At 40.3% G+C, this 21836-nt stretch overlaps 1 protein-coding gene across 2 annotated transcripts in view; it reads left to right on the top strand.

The window, feature by feature from the left end:
- Nucleotides 1–21836, top strand: part of MLLT3 (MLLT3 super elongation complex subunit) — a 139133-nt gene that overhangs the window by 102252 nt on the left and 15045 nt on the right. For both annotated transcript variants that reach the window (XM_074570483.1, XM_074570484.1), the window contains exons 7-9: nt 14017–14095; nt 18639–18771; nt 20323–20422. In XM_074570483.1, coding sequence (XP_074426584.1) covers nt 14017–14095; nt 18639–18771; nt 20323–20422 — 312 coding nt within the window. The remainder of the gene's footprint in view (nt 1–14016; nt 14096–18638; nt 18772–20322; nt 20423–21836) is intronic.

Here is a 21836-nt window from a genome sequence, read left to right as displayed (position 1 = left end):
GTCCTCTGATGTCCTGCAGTCAATCCCTGTTTTGAGCTCCAAATACCTTTGTAAAATTACAGTGAATCACATCCTTGCTTAGTGATAAACTTTCTGCCCCTGTTTAGTAGCCTTTCTGTGTATGACTTAATGAATAAGAGCACATAATAGTCATTTCTCTGTGGTGTATTTGGCATATGCTGTAGCGTGGTGCACTGCTGTGTTTATTTTATCTCTGTTTTTCTGTTGACTTTGCGCTGTTGGCAATTGAAACATGTGTCTCCGTTTCTCCTCACACTGCTTTGTTGAGTATCACTTTTCAAATACGGCCCTGATTTAAAGTGTGTTGGACTTCAGCATTAGTGATGGGCTTTGTCTTCAACACAGTGTGGGTCTTTTTAGAGTCACATGAATTAGAAAAGTTATTCAAGAGTGACATGTAGTATATTCATAACTATCCATTACATATAAGGGCTGAGGAATTATTTTACTGTCTTTGGTATGAAGCATGTAAAGTACGGTGTGGAGTGAAAGCATGTCAGATTTATCATTTTATTGAGATGTAGGAATATTAGCATAGTCCACTGGAAACCTCCAAACATTTTGCTTTTAAATTCAGTGCCATATGTTTTATTTAAAGCTCCATCTGTTTGCTTCCTGTGTGGGACAGTGCAGCAACATGATAAAAAAAAAAAAACGAAAGGACTTGACCATCATGATTTTGTTGCCTGTCTGATCATGAAATAGGATGATGTTCTCATAACATTTGCATGAGCTGCAAATTGATTTGTGAGATGGGCCGGTAGAGAGTTTTGGATCTGAGTGAGGCATTTTCCATGGCCAGAGCTGCCCCTTCAGGGCTGTGGAGACATGTCAGAAGGGGTGCTCTGATACTACTTGTTTATTACTAGTTTTGCTGGGCTGGGTAGGGAGGAAGAAATGGTGCACAGCTCTAAATGAAGCTGCTGCAGCAGAAAGACGCAAAGGAGATCAAGCAGACCATGCATACGTGTTCAGGTGTTAACAAATGCTCTCAGTGTATCTCCAGTTGCAGTGATCTGTATAAAAACTCTTAAATCTGCTGTGCATGAGAGCCGTTTGTTGATGGATTGTTAGAGAATGCATGTGGCTCTGTTGGATGAATTTCTGCTCCTGGTGTGATTATTTTGCATGTGATGCGTATTGGTTTTTTTCCCTTCCTGCCTGTCTATGTCCCTGCAATTGTAGCATCGCCATTAGTAATAGGAGCAGCCTTTTGGCATGTCGAAGCCTATGGAAATACAAATGGAGCAGAAGTGCATGCTGGCGAATTGTGACAGCTCAGGGGTGAGGAGTTTCAGTTATTAAAAGCAGAGTACTTTAATGGGTCTTTTACCTTTGGAAAAAAATGCCAACTCCTTCTGAGGAAGTCCATTACAGAACAATGACAATATAGCAGTGATCACATTGACTTTGGGTTTGTACTTCATTAACTGCTTGCCTGTCTTAAAGCACTCTTGAAGTTACAACATGAGTACCTTTTTAAAGTAATCCATAAAATGCCACTTTGGATCTGGCCCGTCATCTATTAATTTGCCTGTTACAAAAGTGGAAGAACATTTTGAAAACCCCTGTGGTCTTGTAAAACCTCCAGGCCCTTGTTAGCTGAAAAATCCTGCTTTCCGCCAGGGCTGAGACCCAAAGTAAGATCTCTTTCAGATAATACTTAAAGTTAGAAATAACAGTAGTGAAATAGAGCTCTGTGTGGAATTTTCATGTAGTCACCCAGGAAATAGTAGAAAGCTAGGTTTTAATTTTTTTGTCAAACTGTGACTCTGTTAAGATCTTTAATAACCCCGAAGAGGGTTGATACTGATGATGTCCTTCATTGCAGGCTGGGCACTGTGGGTTTGCAACCTGCCATATTCTTAGAATCTTTACTTCTTGCATTTTAAGCAACGAGGCTGAGACGATTGCTGTCAAAATGTTAAAGATAGGATATTTTATTTTATTCATGATCAGGGAAGATCTTCTTGATACAGGTTTTGTTGCCTTGAATTGACTTTATCTACTTACAGACATTATGTTGGGATCCAGAGAAATGGCTCCATGTAAATATAATCCAGCTCCTGCTAGTTATCAGCTGAAATAGTTGAACTATGTCTAGAATACTTAGATCGATCCAAGGCTTTTATGCCCTTTTATTTTTTATGTGGAACCATCAAGTTTACAGTTGTTTTCTTTGGCAAAATTGGCATGTTTTACTCTTGTGCTTTTGAAGGTTTGCTGCCAAACTCCCCATGAAATTCATTAGATAATTTTCGTAATGCTTCCCACTCAGACGCTTGTAATGTAGTGATGACTGATGTGAATTCTCCAGGACACACCATAAACGCACAAGTCAATTTTTACATCTTAAAGACTGACTATTCCCCTGAAGTTTAAATTTTATCAAGGTAGGATAAAGGCTGCCTGAACTCACTGTTGCCATGAGTGTATCATGTATCATGCCCATGTAGAATTAATGATGATTCATTGCCGGCTGATGAGGGGGTGCCGTTCAGCTCCCCCTGCTGCGGAGCACTGGGGCTGTGCTGGGTGTTGGCACTCAGTGGGGCGGATGCTGCGGGGCTCTTTCGGAACGGGCAAAGGATGCTCCTGATGGACATCACGCCCATGCCCCAGACTCGATGGTGATCGTGGCTGTGTGTCACTGTTCTTCCTGTACTGACATGAGCCTATGACCCTGGTTCAGAAAGTGAAAGCAGATGTAATCCAGCGGTGGCTCTTCCTTGCCCTCTGTGTAGCTGCCTGCTCCCTCACGGCAACAGCCTCCGCTCCTTCTCTGCAAAATCACAGCATGCCAGGCAGCAGGTACTGTTTGGGGAAAGCCTCTTGCCTGCAACTAATTCTAACAATAATTTGGTTATTCGCTGAAGGTGATTCTGTACTACCACACCAGGAATAGAAAAACTGTCATTCACTTTAAGAAGTGTTGGTGTGAATTTGGTTTAACACACTGCGTAGTGCTGTCTTGGCTTAGTCAATGCCTTAGTACAGCTGATGTTTTTGTTAGAAAAAGATGTTGTAGAATGAATTTTCTTCACACTTTTTCCTACAAACAAACAAAAAGCTTTGAGTAAAACGTTAAGTTTGGTAGTAATGCCTATAAAACCTAACATTTTCTATGAAAAGCCACTAAGCAGGCTTGCATCTTCCCTTAAAAGTAGAAATCCTTCTCTGACCAGCTGAAAAGTGTAGTTTGTGCTTCCGCTGGCCTTCCATACCTTAGTGGGGTTTCTAATGCTCCTCTCTGAGCAGCAGTATCTCGTGCCATTTGTTCCCATTTGGGGCTGAAAACAAGTTGGTGCATAGAATCATAGAATCTTCATCCCACACCAAAATCACACACCCAAAAAAAAAAAAACCCAAAACAAAACCACAACCAACCAACCTACAATCTCTGCCACTAGAGCATGCCCTGAAGTGCCACATCTAGACATTTCTTACACACCTCTAGGGATGGTGACTCAGCCACCTCCCTGGGCAGGCTGTTCCAGTGCCTGACCACTCTTTCAGTAAAGTAATTCTTCCTAAAATCTAATCTAAACCTCCCCTGCCGCAACTTCAGACCATTTCCTCTCGTCCTGTCATTATTCACCTGGGAGAAGAGGCCAACACCCACCTCTCTACAGCCTCCTTTCAGGTAGTTGTAGAGGGCAATGGGGTCTCCCCTCAGCCTCCTCTTCTCCAAACTGAACATGCCCAGCTCCCTCAGTCTCTCCTCATATGACCTGGTCTCCAGACCCCTCCCCAGCCTGGTAGCTCTCCTCTGGACACGCTCCAGCACTTCAATGTCCCTCTTGTACAGAGGGGCCCAGGACTGAACACAGGACTCGAGGTGAGGCCTCACCAGTGCCGAGTACAGAGGCACCATCACTCCCCTGCTCCTGCTGGCCACGCTATTCCTGAGACAAGCCAGAATGCTGTTGGCCTTCTTGGCCACCTGGGCACACTGCTGGCTCATGTTAAGCTGGCCGTCCACCAGCACCCCCTGGTCCTTTTCTGCCGGGCAGCTTTCCCAAAGCAAGCGTATAGCTTTCGTGGTCAGACTTCTTTGTTGTAAGACTGTGGCTATGAAGGGACCAAGAAATTTGCTAATTAATGCTGAATTAATTCCATTGGAAACGATAGTCCTTGCACACACGCGTAGCAGGGCAAGACAGGGCTGCCTGATTCTAGAACACATATGTAGGGTTTTTCAAATTATCTTTAGACATGTTAACCTGTTCTTGTTGTGGATGTCTGAACCTCCATGAAGGAATTTCTTACTGTGCACTATCGTGCTGGCAAAAGGAAATGATGTTCTGTGTTGTAGGAGTTGATGTTTCAGACAGCAGAGTTAAAAGATAAGGATAAATGGAGCTATTTGCACTTGTCCGAATCTGTTTAAATATCCACAAAACTTGTGTCATCACCTCAGAGCAACGTTAACAGGAGAATGTTTGAAGGTGATGGCTAATATATACCCCATCATCAGGAGAGCTGTGTTTTGTAGTTGAGGTTAACAGGCAGCTGCACTGGTGCCCAGGTGCCCCAAGGAAAGAGTACCAGAAGTACTCTTACTGGAAGTAAATCAAATTACTTTGCTGCTTTGTGTGGGGTCATTTTACGTATTACCTAAATAGTGAGAGGAAATTACATATGAGTCCAACCTGTGTGTTTTTAATGATTCAAATTATCAACCACAAAGGTATTATGGTTTAAACCATTACAGGAAAAGAGTAGATATAGGCTGTAATAATTATAATTTCTTTCTGTATATGAATAATCTTTTTCCGTTGCCCATGCTGCTTTAATGCCGTTCTAGTTAATACACTGTAACTTCATTATATGGATGAAAAGGACATGGTTTCAAGATCGTGCTTATTGCATTGCATCTTCCATAAGAGGAGTAAAATATCATGAGTGGGCAGGAATATGAAGCAAAAAGCCATGGTCTGAATATTCTGGACAGCAATGGTTCAGTTGCAAAGTTTCTCGGGTTCAAGGCAAAAAGGAAAAAGCCACTCTTGTTGTTCTCAGTGACCTAAGTTTGTTTTGGCAGAGGACTGTTAGGAGTAGATAAAATTTTATGAGTTAAGTGCTTACAATTTTAGCCAAAAGAAATCAGTTTGTAGATGTAATGGTTCAATTTGATTTATTTGTGCCATATGCAGCCTTTTTTATCCTTTGAACACCGTAAAACTCAAGATCGATTAGGGTAGTCAGTCTGTGGGATCTTAATTTAGCCAATATTTTAAATAATAATAGTTAGCCAATATTTTTAATAACTTATGTTGCCTGTATCAATTACATTACAAATATATTACACTACATTACAATGGTTTGAGTGGAGTGTAGTTTAAAACTATTGGATATTCTTATGTTTTAAAGAGGTTTTCTTTATCTTATGTTAGTAACTTGCTACACCTTATGAAAGAGTTACAAAACTCTTTCTACTAATATAAAGCTGAGATCATACAATAAAAAACCTATTTAAGTCTCCAAAGCAGGGACAAGGAGTTTTAAATGAGTATTATTTTTTGTAGTAATTTGTAAAAGTACACGTGAAGGCAAAGTTACAGCACACAGATCTGTCAACTGTGAATGGTAAAATGCCAGTAAGACGACAGCAATCTGTTCTGTGGGTTTTTTTCAGAGAATCAGCATTGTATAGTTCTGTATGTATAAAATATGCATGATCTTTTGTGAAAACTACTAGACAAATACATGATAATATTAGCATAGAGCAAGTGCTTAGGAACAATACTGATAATGCCTCAGAAATATCTATACATAAAACAGTGTGTAGGGCATACTGTTGCCAACCATGACATCTAAAAATCATTGTTCAGTCTACAGTATCACAAGATGGCTAAAAATGGTGAAATTTGAAAAATAGTTTGAGGGACTTTGTTTTGTTTTAGGGACTCAATAATTTTTTAGGGTACAACATAGCTTTTTGTACTTTTGTCTCTACAGCTTTTTGCTGGAATTGCAATATACAGAAATGAAAGCTGAGATTTTCATGTAATCATTTAAATCCCTGGAGTTAAGTTTGAGAAAAAAAGTAAATATAATGAGGCCTGCTGTAAAACTGACAAGGCCAACAAAGACGGCATGGAAGAGCTGTGCTAGATCTCTCTACAGTCTATGGTGAAATTTTGGACAATTTTTTTTGTTTTCTGGGACATTTGTTCAGGAGCCAGCAGTCTGCAATAGCAAAGACAGTGCATAGGGACTCTGCAGCAGCAATTCAGAAGAAAAGCTGTCGTTTTTCATATATTTAGGTCTGTATTTACTTGATGTGTATGACCTTTCTGCATAGTAAAGGTTTAGTGTAGGGTCATGCTGGGAGCACTCTGCAGAGTTTGAACTACATAAGAAGACTTTGAGAGGAACTACGGTGAATTTGCAAAGTCTGTGACTACCTGCTGAGAAGACCAGCTCTTTAATGGTGTGGAAATGTACCATAGTGCAGAATAACATCCATAAAAAAAGTCTTACATGTAGTGAGATTGCTCTCCAGCTGCTTCTTTGTTAATATGAGTTGCATGAGTTTCTAACATCAGGAGCTCAGATCTGGGAGAATTTAGGTGAACAACCTTCCCCCTGCATCAAAAGTGACAGCAAACTGTCTGTTCAGTTTCCCAAACAGTGAACTGGGACTGCTTCAACATCTGCCCCTCTCAGTGCTGATATGTCAAATAGGGCACAGGCGAGGGAGCAGGGCAAGAGAAGAGAATCATGAAGTGTTGGCTTCTGCTACAGCAGCTGTCAGGGCTGGCCAGAGCAGCTACCACCATTCTTCTACCATTGCTATTAGTCCCATTAGAGCAGAAAGTGTAGATTAGTTGAATGAAACTCTCACATTGGCTTTGATATCTAGGCTGAATTTTCTAGTTTGTATCTAGTACTAAAATCTAGGATTAGACTTTTCTTCTAAAACACATTTCTCTCCCTTATTCACTCATGAGAGCTTGGTATATATAATGTGCAAAGGTTCTCAAAGGAAAAGTTTAAAATATCAATATGTGAGTATTGCTTGTCAGGTTAATTTGGCCTTTCCATGCTTACAGAATACAGACAGTCACCATTCTCTCATCACAGGGCTTTCATGCCACTGAGCTTACAAGATAAGCAGTTTTCTTCAAACAAGTGCTTTATTTAGGATATCTTCATCTTCCCTCAGAGGGCCCAACTTTTGTGTTTTGTTTTTTTTTTTTTCCACATAACTGAGACTTTGAATATGGAGTGAATACAGAGAATATAGAGTTGAATATAGAGCTGTTAACCTTCCCATGTTGTACTGCTCATACTTTATTAATTCTTCACATTGATGTCTTTTCACACATTTGGTGAATGTGTGGTCCAGATTAACAGTTTTTAGTGCCAATTTTGAAAAGCGTAAAACTTTATATAACCCTGTGTTTGGCAGCATTACCTACATATTCAGAACAGAGTTTCCATCCTTCTCGGTTAGGGTTATCTGACGAAAACTTCCATCAGTTTGCACTCTGCCTCTTTCGATTTGTGAAGGACCATGTTCATACTCACGTGACCATACACATTTTTAGTTTATTTTACCTTTAGTTTACTCATTACCTTGTCGGCATGAAATCCTTGGAAACTGTAGTATTCATCTGCTCTACATGAGAAACTGTAATCTTTTCTACTGTACTTCTTCGCTTGCTTTTCTGTATGTCTTCTGCTCTTGCTAGTAAGATTCCTTCAGCAAAAATATTCCTACAGGCAGCAGCCTTCACTAGTGCTTCATCTTCCCACTGTGTTGTGAAGTGTACTGCAAAAGAATTTTTTCATCCACGTGTTAGCTCAGTCTCCTTTGCGTGAGTCTTCTCTAAGTGTTACACTAGCTTATTTCTGAGTTTTTATGTTAAAAGTGTCTCAAATTCATTTTTTATTTATAAATCTAAAACAAAATATGTACATAAATATAGAAGGAAAAAAATTTTCTTTCAAAAGTAGATTCATTTCAGTAGGAGGGTCTCTAAAGAAACACAAATTCTGCTTCATCCAGTGCAATTGTTCAGACAAAACAGGTGCAACATTTGGCTTAAGATCTTTTCTGGATACTAATTGTTAAATGAAGGATGTGTTTCAGATTCCCAGAATTACAGACAAGTTGAGGTTGGAAGAGACCTCTGATGGTCATCAGATCCAACTATCCTGCTCAACCAGGGACACTTAGAGTTGGTTGCCTAGGACCACGTCTAGATTTTTAAAGTATCTTTAAGAAGGGAGACTCCACAGCCTCCCTGGGCAACGTATGCCTGTGCTTGGTCACCCTCACAGTACAGAAGTGTCTCTTCATGTTCAGAGGGAACCTCTCATGTTTCCATCTGTGCCAATTGCCTCTTGTCCTGTCACAGGGCACCACTGAAAAGAGTCTGGCTCCATCCTCTTTGCATCCTCCCTTCAGGTATTTATATGCATTAATAAGATCCATGAGGACCCCCAAATCCATTTTTGCTGAGGTGCTTTCCAGCTGGGTGGCCCCCAGAATATGTTGGTGCATGGTGCTGTTCTTCCCCAGGGACAGGACTTCACACTTCTTGTGGAACTTCATGAGGTTCCTGTCGGCCCATTTTGCTAGCCTGTCAAGGTCCTTCTGGGTGGCAGAATGACCCTCTAGCATATCAGCCCCTCCTCCAGTTTTGTGTGATCAGCAAACTTGCTGAGGGCACACTCTGCCATATCATCCAGACCATTAATGAAGATGTTAAACAGGACCGGATCATAGAATCATAGAATCGTTAGGGTTGGAATAGACCTTAAAGATCATCTAGTTCCAACCCCCCTGCCATGGGCAGGGACACCTCCCACTAGATCAGGTTGCTCAGAGCCCCATCCAGCCTGGGCTTAAAAACTTCCAGGGATGGGGCTTCCACCACCTCTCTGGGCAACCTGTTCCAGTGCTTCACCACCCTCATGGTGAAGAACTTCTTCCTGATGTCTAATCTGAATCGACCCATCTCTAGTTTTAATCCATTCCCTCTAGTCCAGTATTGACTCCTGGGGTACATTGCTAGTTACTGGCATCCAACTAGACTTTGTACCATTGATTACCACTTTGTGGGTCCAGCCATTCAGCCTGTTTTCAGTCCACTTCACTGACTGCTCATCCAGCCCATACATCAGCGGCTTGTTTATGATGAGCTTATGGGAGACAGTATCAAAGACCTTAATGAAGTCCAGATAGACAATATCCACTGCTCTCTGCTCATTTGCCAGGCAAGTAATTTTATCACAGAAGTTTATCAAGTTGGTCAGTCATGACTTCCTCTTGGTGAAGCCATGCTCCTGGTGATTTTCTTATCCTTAAGTGCCTGTAAATGGTTTCCAGGATTAGCTGCTCTGTTACCTTCCCAGGGATTGAGGTGAGGAATCCCTGGGTAGGTGACCTGTCACCAGGTGAAATGACAAGCCTATAGTACCCTGGGTCCTCCTTGTTGCCCTTCTTGAAGACAGGAGTAACATTTGCTTTTCTCCAATGTTTGGCCACTTCTCCCAGTCACCATGATCAATCAAATGTTATCGAGAGTGGCTTCACAATGACATCTGCCAGCTCCCCCAGCACTCATGGGTGCATCCCGTCAGGGTCCATGGACTTGCTCAGGTAGCAGGTACAGAGTCAACTTAATTAACAAATAACCTCATCTCCATCAGTGATATGGAATTTTTGTTTGAAATTGCTATAAATAGATAAGGCAGCTAATTGTATCAGTACCTTAGGTCACATTCTCTGCCAAATGGCTGTCTCTGCCTCCTCTCAAAAATCAATAATCTTGCATTTCCTGTTCAAATTTTGTATCTCCACAATCTTAAATTACTTCTCTAAATATTTTTTTAGTTCCTTAAATGTTGTAGTTATGAATAAATATTTATACTTCTGTAAGAAAATAATTAATTCCACTTCCTAGTTGATACCCCTGTTCTTCCATCTTCCATGTGAGTTTGCAATCTGCAAGCTAACTTTTTGTGAATGGTTGGAAAGGAAAGGCTTTTACATTAGCCCTACCTTGGAGGCTAGCTGCTAATGTAGCAGCTTGACAGGAGATGTAGTGATACAGAATTTGGGCAGGGTGCAGGTAGCTCAGTTCAGGCTTGTGGTATCAGGGACACCCAAACAATGTGTCCCCTTGGCAGTGGCAGATGCGGATGCTTGGTGGATGAGGTGGGTTCGTTCTGTCCTTTAAGCCACAGATGGGTTGGATTACTCTACTGAAAGCTGAGGCAGTGGTCAGTGACTGGGTGCTGAAGAGGCAGTAGAAGTTTTAAGTACAGGAGTCCTGTTAGAGAAGGTTTGTCCTGAGGGAGCATGTTCCTGAGAAGCTAACTTTGGATGAAGTGGAAGTAATACTCAGCTATAAAAGCAGTTTTAAGTGGATAGACTTTTCAGTTTGTATGGCACGCAGAAACATAGCTCTTTAGACTATTGTGCATAAAAATAGGAAATATGTAGACCGGCTGATATGAAATGGGATATTACTACACCACTTAAGTTTTATTTCAGGAAACAATGCGTACGCTTCCTTTAAAACCAGTTCAGGGGAAGGCAAGAAAAGCCAATTGTCACCCACATACACATGTTTTCTATTTTTTTAATGTAAATAAGGAGCTTTAAATGATTGAGCTTATTTTTAGAAGATGTTTTATGAATCCAGGCAACCATGAAACATTACAGAAACAGCTCTATAATATCCTGTATCATAAACAGGTGGGTTTGCCTGAAAATTGTTTGCAGCTCAAGAGCAAGTTGTTGTACTACTTGTAAAAACAGGAGTTTGGAAATGACAGAAGCCAAGTGATTTCGAGCTGGTGAAAAAGGTACCTTTTCAGGAAAAACTTGAGCCCAAGAAAAGTCCCTTTTCTTGCCAAACCATTTCAAAGCACAGAATTGCTCAACCAGGCCTAATAAAGAAGCCAGTGTCTCCTGTGCATCGGTGTGAGAGCACTAAAACGAAATAGACTGTCTAAGAATGCAATAAATCATATCGGGTCATTGCACTAATGAACAGTTTGGGCCCAAACTCTCACTAGCTTGTCTGCAGGAAGAGAAAACTAGTAAAACAGGAAAAGAACATATGAGAGAAGCTCTTTGCTGGTACTGTCTTAAGCTTTTATTGTTGAAGGACACCCTTTAGCTAATTTCAGACCCATTAAAAAAAAAGAAAATCTGTTTGGTGATTAGTAACCAGTGGATAAGAGCAGAAAGCCCAAGTGAATAAAGCCATAAATACCTAAGTCCTTGGGATAACAGCCTGTAAAACTGTCAAAAAGCATTGCTTAAGTGACAAAAGATAGCCTTTGGTAACTGGAAGCATTGGTGCTGTCGGCACTAATCCATGTTCATATATGGAAGGCATATTTTTAGTTCCTTCTAAAAAGGCAGGTCTTTTCTGTTAATAACATTCATTCTTATGTTAAAAGCAGCTGTTTCTTCTGGGTGCTCTCACACCCCAGATTTCTCAAAGTCAAAGAAGATAGGTTTAATTTTGAATACTTAACAATTTTAACATCTATGCAAATTTGTATTTCTTGGAATAAATTTTCAGACAGGGCTATTTAAGGAAATAAAGTCAATTGTTTCAAGAGGCATTAATAACCCTTTTTAAAAGAGTACGGATCATCATTTGTGCTTCACTGGGACTTCTATGGTTTGGCTTCTCAAAGTGATCTTGCTAAAGCAGAGCAAAATTTTTACCAGGAAGGCATTATGGCAACTTTATATGTATTCATATCCATTTCTTCTTGTGATCCTGTCTCGATTAGTTAAAGCTGGGAGAAAATTCGGACACAGGGGAATTTCACTGGTGTTTGCACGCCTTATAATATGAACAAGACCAGGTCTTTTCCCTTTTTAATTTCTAGTAAACTGGTTCAAAAAGAAAGTAGTGAAGTTTTAATAGTAACAAATATGTGTGATTTTTTTTTCCCTTATAGTTTTAGCACTTCTTCAAGTATTTCAAACTGAATACGATAGTCTTTCAGTGTTTGTTACTTTTTTAAAGGAATGGATTTTACATAAGTTAAAGTTCATATTGAAATTAATAAAGGAAAAATACAGTTAATGGAAATCTGCAGAAGCCAGTTGTCAACTAGTAATTTTGCTGCAAAAAGCAGAAAGTGACAGATAAACCAGATGTTTAGTAGTAACCTGAAGCTGGAAGACTGAAATTAGTTTCCAGAATGGTGATGTCTTTAAAGTTTGCATTGACTCTTGTTTCTCTATCAGTGCAGACTGTTTCATGTTATCATAATTATTTTACAGCTAAAAAGCTTGTATGGTTTTGCAGAAGTTCAGGCAGTTAAAAAAAAAAAGTTCTTTCAGAATTACGTGATTTTTGGAGCAGTGTCAAGTGATGCTGCAGTGTGCAAAAAGGTCTGATGTTGTGGACCACGTAAGAATCTCTCTCAGTACTCAGAAATGGGTTGTGTGGTTGGTTGGGTTGGGTTTTCTTGCACAGTGTTGATTCACCTGTATACAAGCCATATACATGTATACACATACATTCCATACAGTCAGGTTCGCATTTTGAGTGTCTGTCTGAGCGCTGGAGCTGGTGCTGATTTGAGGAGAGCAGATGTTAATGGTGTTTTTCTCAAGCATTCTGCTGCCCAAATAGGCATCTCTCATTGTGAGAAAAGGCGGTAAAAGGCTGTAAATCTGCCTGCTCATTATGAAAGGCAACAATGGATTGTTTTGTGGAGAAACAGCAACTGTTAAGCGTAGGTAGTCTGTGTGCATGAAAACTGAGTTTTACAGTGACTGTATATTACTGCTGCCATTTTTGAGAACAATTTAGTTCTAACTTAATCAAGAGGGATATTGTACAGGCAAGGAGAGTCAGAAAACTTTTGTTAGCTTGGATAACACTTCACGATAACACAGTTGTATGAAGTTTAAAGTGGAAGCATGTTTTCTTTTCAATAGTATATTTTTAGATCATTAGTTCCTAACTTGATTTTCACCATTCCTTCTGTGTGGACACTTCTTTCTTGTTTTATGTTCTCTGTTAGCATCCTCTGTGCCCACATACCAGATTTGTTCTTTGTCTCGCGTACACAGATGAGTGTGCAAGTACATACAGACACCAATGCACTTCAAGCCACTGAGCCTAAGAAACAGCAAAAAAGCTTGTGGATACACGCAACATGAAGCAAGACTTCCAGTACAACCCTTATAAGCCATAACCACTGTGAGAAGAATTATAGAGAATTTTTAGATGAAGTAATAGGACTTTCTCAGTAATTTTATGGAACTTTAGAGATAAATTTATACACTTTAAACAGTAGGGTAAAAACAATGTATGGAACTGTTTGTTAGGGAAAGTAAACTGATTTTAACAACTCTGTTTTAAAAATCTCGTTCTCTTTTGTAATCTCTAGGTTCTGGACAATTTCCCTGTGTACAAGGCAAATCTTTCTGGTTCAACTGCTGTTACAATCTGTAGGTTCTTAATACATATGGAAAGTGTTCAGATGAGGAGAAATCCAATAACAGCAGAAAAGTTTATTTTGAATCCTCATCTTAAAACTTATTTTCTAAGGAAGAAGAAAGGAAACTGTCTTAGATTTTCTGCCATTTAGTGTGGTCTGCTCAGGTCTTCCTGTGGTTTTCAATTCTACTACATCATTACTAATTTGGAAAATGTTGCAACTACAGTATGACAAGGACGCAAGAGCCTTAGGTCTATTATAAACTCATTTAGGCTTTCATGTTGTATAGCCTTTCAAACACGGCATTGGGAACTTCTTGTTAGGATATTCTTCAGTAAAGAACTGGACATGATGTAGTAGTGTGTACGTATGCTGAGTGCGTAGCAATTTCTATGATGTTTGCCTGACTGACACTTGTCAAGATCTTTGAGTATTATTCTGTTCTGTAGTGCTTTTTTCTTGACACCATGCTTTAGGCGATAACTAACAGTAAGAGTTTTAGGCAAAAATGCTTCCTACAATGTTATTTATTGTCTTTTTTTTTTTCCTTTTAAGTCTGAACAGCCCAGTCCTGCCAGTTCCAGCTCCAGTTCCAGTTCCAGTTTTACGCCATCTCAAAACAGCAGACAACAAGGTACCAACAAAGGAAAAGAAATTGAAAGCAGCATGTGAAATGAAGACCCCAATAAAAACAGAACTGGTGGCATCTCATTACCACTTTTCTGCTGCCTTTCACAGCCTGAACTGGCCACGGTTTTGCTTTAGAAACTTCTCCGATTGTTTTCAGATGTGGCTGTAAGGGCAAAATAAAAGGGGAGAAAATGTGTATCTGAGAAAAGGGTGTGAAGGGCATTTGTTGTGAAGCAGTAACAGATGCTAAACTCAAAACAGCTTCTGTTTCTGAGGTTGTCCTGTTGCAGGGTAAGGTGCCATGGCAGCTGGCTCCATCTGAAGCCCTGCTTAGGAAGGTATGGCTTCCCATGGGAAGCCCCAGGATGTGTGTATGTGGACCCTTTCAAAGGGCTGGGATTTTTCCTTTCTAACGGGAAGTTTTAAGAGCATACAGTATTTATTTTAGCTACGTGGCAGGGCAAGGTGATGGTTAGACTTTAAGTTGACTTTAAGTTTGGATTTCGGTTTTCTCGCTAATAATTACAGTATACTTGGAACTCAGTAAAGAAATGCATTTTTCTTCCCAGAGAATTTGCCAAGGCAGGTTTTCTGTAAATAAGTTGAGATTCATTCTACATGATCTATTAAAGGACTTGGTTCCTGCTTGGCGTTTCTCCCTGGGTTTATAAGATTGTACAACTGATACATTCTTAATCAGCTTTTGTTTTGTTTTTGGGTCACGAGTATTAAAAAAGCAACTTTTGACTAAAATTGCAGTTGTTTTATCCATTTACATTCCTCAATGGTGGATTTGATTTAAGGTTATGAAAGCACATTAAGTGCCTCCAGCAAACAGTTTATTTTTAAATAGATTTACACATGATGTATATCGTTCCTACTGCCATTCTGTAGGTGACTGGTACTGATTTGCCAGTGTGTTCTGGAAGCATTACTTCAGGTGAAAGAAAGCAAGAGTGGAGGTCAGCTGTGATTGATGACTGGCTTCAGGCATTTGATTTTTACCTGAGGCTAAACAGAACCCCTTCTTGCCGCAGCCCTATTTTTGCTCTCATAAAAACCTCCTTAGTCATGTGAACTGTCCATTACAAGCCAAAAGATTTGGATACCCATTCCTGGATCTGTTTGTTATCTTGGGTAAAAATCTGTCGACTTAGTATTTTCTTCTGAGAAGACTGGATCATCCATCTCTTTTGGGTTGTACAGAAGACACGTCACCGACTGTCTTTCAGGTTTTTGTACCTTATCAAGAGTGGATAGGAGATTTTTCCTCTGATGTGCACAACTCTGAAGTGCTAGTGGTATATACACGTCCTCTTTCTTGCCACAGTAAATAGTAATTGCTGCATTTTTCTGAGAGTTCCAGTCAACTAAATGCATTCATTGCCCAGTCTGTGCATTTGTATATCAAAGGGATGAAGCACCAGGCATACTGTGTCATGTTCACAGTATATGTTGTGCTCTGGTCAGAACCCATGCTTTTTTTCCTAACTAGAAGTTGCTTGCAGGGCCATTGCTCTTTTTCTGCTGCGTTCAAACTCCACTACTCAGTCAAGAGTCAGAAAACCACAGCATGAACTTTTTTCACCTCTTTTTGCATAAGCAGTGGGCTAACCTAGGGTTCTTCAAGTTCTTCTGCCCTTTGGGCGAACTCTGATATTTCTCTGTTTCCTTACCAAGAACACTTGCTCCTGAGCAGTTCCTAGTTTTCATTTTCTCCTTAACTATTCTGACCCCATAGGAGATAACAACTTCTCAAACCCTTAAAAAGGCTGTCATGGAATTTTAAATTAAGTGTTAGCAAGGAGCAGAAGATTAACAGTGACATCGCTATCAGTGCTAGAAACAAAAGACCTAAAAATTAATGCTTTGCTGATTGTAGGGAAAGTCTACTGAAGAAGTTAGTTGGCTGGGTACAAAATGCCTTATCAGAGTCCCAGATATGGTCCTACGTTAAGTGAAAACATGTCTGAATGACAGGTTGTTCAATGCCTATTGGGTGTCAGTGACGGATGTGTCTCAGGAGTCCAAGTTCCTTTTTCTCCACAAAAGAGGAATAAGCCCCTTGGCACCTTGAGATAGGACTGTCTGATTGTCCTAGAACACAGCAAGGGACTGTCAGAGGGTAAAATGGCCCTCTGCTATACTTGGAATAAGGACATAGGCAAGAATAATGATTTAGATTAAACTTGTGAGAGCAGGCTGTGTAGGGATCATGAGGAATGCGTGCTGGTTTTCTTTCTGCTTCAATTTCAAAATAAAATCAAGAAGTGATGTTTTGGGTGACCTGCAAGCATAGCTAGCAGTTTTCATGTTGTGGGGTTATATTCTGGTGTTTTATGCAACATCAGTTTTTCACATGCCATACTAAATTTCATTACAAGACTAGGTTTTGGTTTATTATTTTACCTTTCCTCCCACTGACCTTTTCCTTTGCTCCATCTGATCGTTGCCGAGTATTTTTCTGTTGTGGAGGAGAGATGAATGCTTTCTCGGAAGCTGTTGTTGGCCTATGGAGTGGAGTGAGACTCATCTGCTCTCAGTGCAGAGGTGATCATCTTCAGTAGGGCTTTAATGGTGGTTGTTAATGTTTTTGCCCAGTAAGGTGTATGGAAACTAGCCTTTCTAGGCTAAGTCTAGCCTGTGGAAATACCCTTGTGTTCTACCTTTTTGTCTTTCTTGAAATGTGGAATCCTTCTTTGTATAATTATAACTTAAGTCTCTTTGCTAGCCCTTTACCTCAATTTATTTATCTCCCTGTGCCATGTTTCTCATTCACCCACCTCAACAGTCAAGCCAGCCAATGGGAACATTTTCCAAAAAATCAAAGTGGGCAAATTCTTCCTTCATCTCTGTACTGATGCTGCTGGAAGTGTGCTCTCTCCTCCCTTTTAAATAGAATATATTTATTACTGCTCCTATTAAAAGACAAGGAAGGAGTCCTTTCCCTCCTTCAAGGGTCAGATGATAAGATATTCAGACAGACTGCAAGTTACCATTTGTGAATAGCTGAGTGTTTTCTGCCCGAGACCCAAACAGGAACAGAAAATGGAGCACGGATCAGCTACTTCTGCAGATCAGTGGTGGTTACATGGACAAGAAGCACTTCAGTATAGCTCCCCTTTCCTTGTCACCTATACAAGGGTCTGGTCCACCGGGAATTTGCCCATCAGTGCCATCTGGGCTTCTTCCCAGCCAACCTTGGGGTGTCAAAACAGAGAAGAGAAACCATTGATCTGAACCTGCACAAACTGCACCAGTTTATGAAAGTTCTAGTGCAGCCTTAGTGGCAAATCATTCTCATCAGATTTGAAGTCACTCACACAAAACTAGTCAAAATGCCTGTGACCTGAGCCGTGCTAGGTCTGGAATAATCCATAAAGTTCTTCCCATGGTGGGAACACCGTTCCTATTAGGTGTATGGCCGTGGTAGAAGTCTGCCTTCTCTTCTGGCAGTGACCAAGGATGACACTCCTTGACTCTGTTTCCCCTGTTAGGAAATAGAGAGTTGCAAGCTTCATCTCCCTTTGAAGAACACTCTGAGGCTCACTTCATTTTAGTATTTTGTGTTTCGTGGGCTGAAGGAGTTACAGAACCCTAATAGCAATCCCTGTTCCTGCTTTTATTTGCTGCTTTGTGTCCCAGGTGGGGGAGGTACTTAAGAGTTAAATGCCCTGTGGCATCAGTCTTGCTTTCTTCCCTCTTCCAAGCTGCTTTTGCAGCTTTCAAGAAGCTATAGTTTTACATTTTGCAGATATGTTAAACATATTCCTCATATGTTGCAAAACATATTTGCAAAATAAATTAGTACAATCAAGCCAAAATCCCAAACTGGATTTAATGCACTTTTACAAGCAAGTCAAGCTTTGTACCTTCTGTTAATTTAGGAAAAGAGATAGCATAGTGTTGTGTGGGATGGATGCACTTTTACTTAGGAACATTGGCAAAGTGTTTACTTGACCTGAAATTGACCCCAAAATAAAGGGAACAGCTAAAGCTAAATATACAAAAAAACAGAAGGACAAAGGCTGTCTTGGCCAGTAGTAGTTAGCCAGAATGATTTGTTAGACTCTGCTTCTCAGTACATGGATTAATGTAACAAATGTGCCATTACTGATCAGTATGTCCCTGTAGATCTTTACTTGCACATAATACCCTTTGAGAAAGCAAAAAAAATGCTAAAACCCAGCAACGCAGAAGAATCTTGCTTCTAATAATAATACAGCAATAGTCAATTTCTCCTGGCATGATAGTATTTTACTTCAGCTATGGTCCAGGGGGTCAATTGTGCAAACACTTGAATATATGAGTCACTTCACTGTCCTGAGTAAGTCTATTGAAGCTGAGTTGCTCGTGTGAGTAAGTGATTCATGGATAAGTCCCTGCAGCGTAAGCCCCCACTGCATTACTTCATTTGTTTAATGTTTAAAACTCTCCCAACACTGTGCGGGGAGGGTGGTTTTCTGCCACCTACAAAGCTGGGTGAATTACCTGGAACACTGCAAAGTGAACTTTATTTGTGTATTTTATTGCCTCTGTTGTTTCAGGTCCGTTGAGGTCTATAATGAAAGATCTGCAGTCAGACGATAATGAAGATGAGTCAGATGAAGCAGATGAGAATGACAACGATTCTGAGTTGGAACGACCTGTAAATACAAGAGGAGGAAGCAGGAGTCGAAGGTGAGTGTCCTGTGATTGCAAGTAGCCTGGCGGCCAAGACGTTGTGCATGTTAGTAATGGGTTAAGGTCTAATGTTCTCAAAGAGCGCCGAGTAGCAAATGGGCAGAGAATTCAGACTCTCTTTTTAAAGCATATGCACCTAAAAGTGCCTCTTCTGAAAACTAACAGAATTAGCCATTCCCAATACAAACTATTTCTGTACTAATCCATATGGTTATGATGATCCTCATTCATTTGACTTTCCTTGATTTCATGCCATTGTGACTTCAGGGGAGTAGTCATAATTACTCTCCGGCATGAATGAGATAAAATTAAGTCCTTCAATTGCTGGATGAGCTATTCGGTACATAGTATCTCATTTTCAAGATCTCTCCGCTTACCAGTTTTAGATTAGGTTGTTAAATTGGATCAGAAACAATGGAATGTGAATTTCAAGTAATTTCTGCACTGCATGCAATAGGTAATGTGTAAAAGTGCAGACAGACGGTAAAGCAAGCATCTGTCACAGAAGTTACTTCTTAAAAAATGCCTCTGCATCCTAGCTGCAACCCAAGACCACGTTCCAAAAATCCTCTGTTCTTTGGGCAGCCTGAAACTCCATCTGAAGGTTATGGGAAACCTGAAACAGTCTCTGTAGAACCTTTTCATAGTCGGTTCTCTATCTGATAAACAAGGTTTTGCTGTGACTGCACAGCACCTGACTGCCACTGTCAGCTACTGCTTAAATGCGAAGGTAATAGGAAAACAGTAATGAATGTCACCTGCATCCCTGGCACAACTTTAGCAACTGGAATCAAGGAGAAAAAGACCAACATGACTTGCAGTTAGATAATTTGTTCATGTCAGTGATTTTATAAAGGACTGTCTCAAGCTCAACTTGTCTCTTAAGTGTGGAGACTTTGTTTCATTTTTTTCTAACAAAAACTTAAGGCTAATTTTTCTCTATCTTCTTTTTATCCCAAATAACTATTTTTTTTTTCTTCCAACAAATAAATATTCCCTGTTGTTCCTAAGTAAATGAAGGGTGAGACTGACTAGGAACTTAGCTTTTTCATGTGGTCTCTCCTGAGATGCTAAGGTTTTAAATTTTAGCCAGGAAAAAGAGTGTTATTTATGACAAGAGACAAGGAACTTTTCAGTGAAACACTTCTCCAAGTGGGAAATACAGCTGTTTAGAAAGCTTTTAGAAGAGCAGAGAAGTTTCTGTAAAAAAACAGTCTCCTCCTTGCACGTGGCTGTAAATCGAGATACAGACTTGCTGTTTTAATGTTCTAAATATTTCTCTGTTTCTCTAATGTTAGCTGCTGTTAACGGGACGTGTCATCTCAGCCAAGTGCAGCAGAGGCAGACAGCCTTGTTCTCCATGCTATGGAGAGGTTTTTCCAGAGTGCAGCCCCACTCGGATGCCTCTCTCCCACATGATCTTGATTAATGATGGCTTGCTTAGCAAGGGGTCATTCTTAGTGTCCTACCGCAAAGTGCAAGCTCAGTTCACCCCTGGTAACAGCGCTTTTTTTGGGGGTGTAATCGCTTGAGTCTGTTTTTCCATAGGGTTAGCCTGAGCGATGGCAGTGACAGCGACAGCAGTTCAGCTTCCTCACCACTACATCATGAGCCAGCACCACCTTTACTGAAAACCAACAACAACCAGGTAAAGTCAGGATTCGTAAATGCAGTCATGGGGAGCTGATAATGACATTCTGATTACTTCAGTGCAGTTACTTGGTCTGTAAACTGACATAAGAGCTTTTTTTCAGGAGAAGAAGTATTTGGTTTAGCAAATACCACAGACCAAAGTAATGTTTTCATTAGCATTTTAAGAAATGTATCCTTTCTGTATGAATTACCTTCATAATGCAATGCAAACTGGCTTTACAGCATCAGTCGTACAAGTGATACAGGTTTGGGTTTGTATCAAGTGGTACACGTTTGCGTTTGTATGAGCAGTAGACAAAATTTGCATCAATAGGCTCATTGGGCAATGAAGCTGGTGAAGGGCCTGGAGAATAAATCTTATGAGGAGCGATTGGAGGAGCTGGGACTGTTTAGTTTGAGGAAGAGGAGGCTGAGGGGAGACCTCATCACTCTCTACAACTACTTGAAAGGACATTGTAGAGAGGTTGGTGCTGGTCTCTTCTCACAGGTAATTAGCGATAGAACACGAGGGAATGGCTTCAAGCTGCAGCAGAGTAGGTTTAGGCTGGACATCAGGAAAAAATTCCTCACAAAAAGAGTGGTCAGACACTGGAAAATTCCTCACAAAAAGAGTGGTCAGACACTGGAATAGGCTGCCCAGGGAGGTGGTGGAGTCACCATCCCTGGATGTGTTTAAGACTCGTTTAGATGTGGTGTTGGGGAATATGGTGTAGGGGAGAACTTTGTAGAGTGGGGTTGATGGTTGGACTCGATGATCCCAAGGGTCTTTTCCAACCTAAATGATTCTGTGATTCTCAGGAGTTTATTCATTTGTCTTTTCCCCTCTCTCCTACCAGTGTTTATATCGAAGATACAATATTTTTTTACTTCACTAGGAGACGTAATAGTTTTTACTTCACTGTCAGGGTATTTGTTTCATATCCGAAAGAGCTAACATGGTTACTATTTTTGAGATTAGGAAAGTAGGGTAGTTTTGTCTTTCAGAGAAAAGAAATTAAATAACCTAGAGTTACAAAATACATCAGGAACAAATGAAAATTAGAGTTTGAGAGTTACCTCACCAGCTACCCCCAGTCACCAATAAAGTAAGGCTCTCTAAACATAAAAACTGATATTCTTTAAAAAAAAAAATAATCATAATTTGTCACTTGTTTTAGGGAACCATAATTCACTCCCAGTGTCAGGACCACTTGGATCATACACAAAGCAGTCATGAAATTTACTGACTGGCAATAAATGGCTGCTTACAGTGTTGTTGTAGTTAGAATAGCATGTACCTGTATTAACAAAAGTTTATGGTTTAGGTGGTGAGTTTTATGGATGCGTCTTTACTGTGTCTCTTAGGTTAACTGCTTCAATTATCTGGCAGAAATTATTTACTTGTCATTGTTTTTCTAATAAGATTTCCA

Source organism: Larus michahellis, chromosome Z (genome assembly GCF_964199755.1).
Source record: "Larus michahellis chromosome Z, bLarMic1.1, whole genome shotgun sequence".
In the NCBI taxonomy this organism is placed as follows: Eukaryota; Metazoa; Chordata; class Aves; order Charadriiformes; family Laridae; genus Larus; species Larus michahellis.
This window is presented reverse-complemented; position numbering and strand designations above follow the sequence as displayed.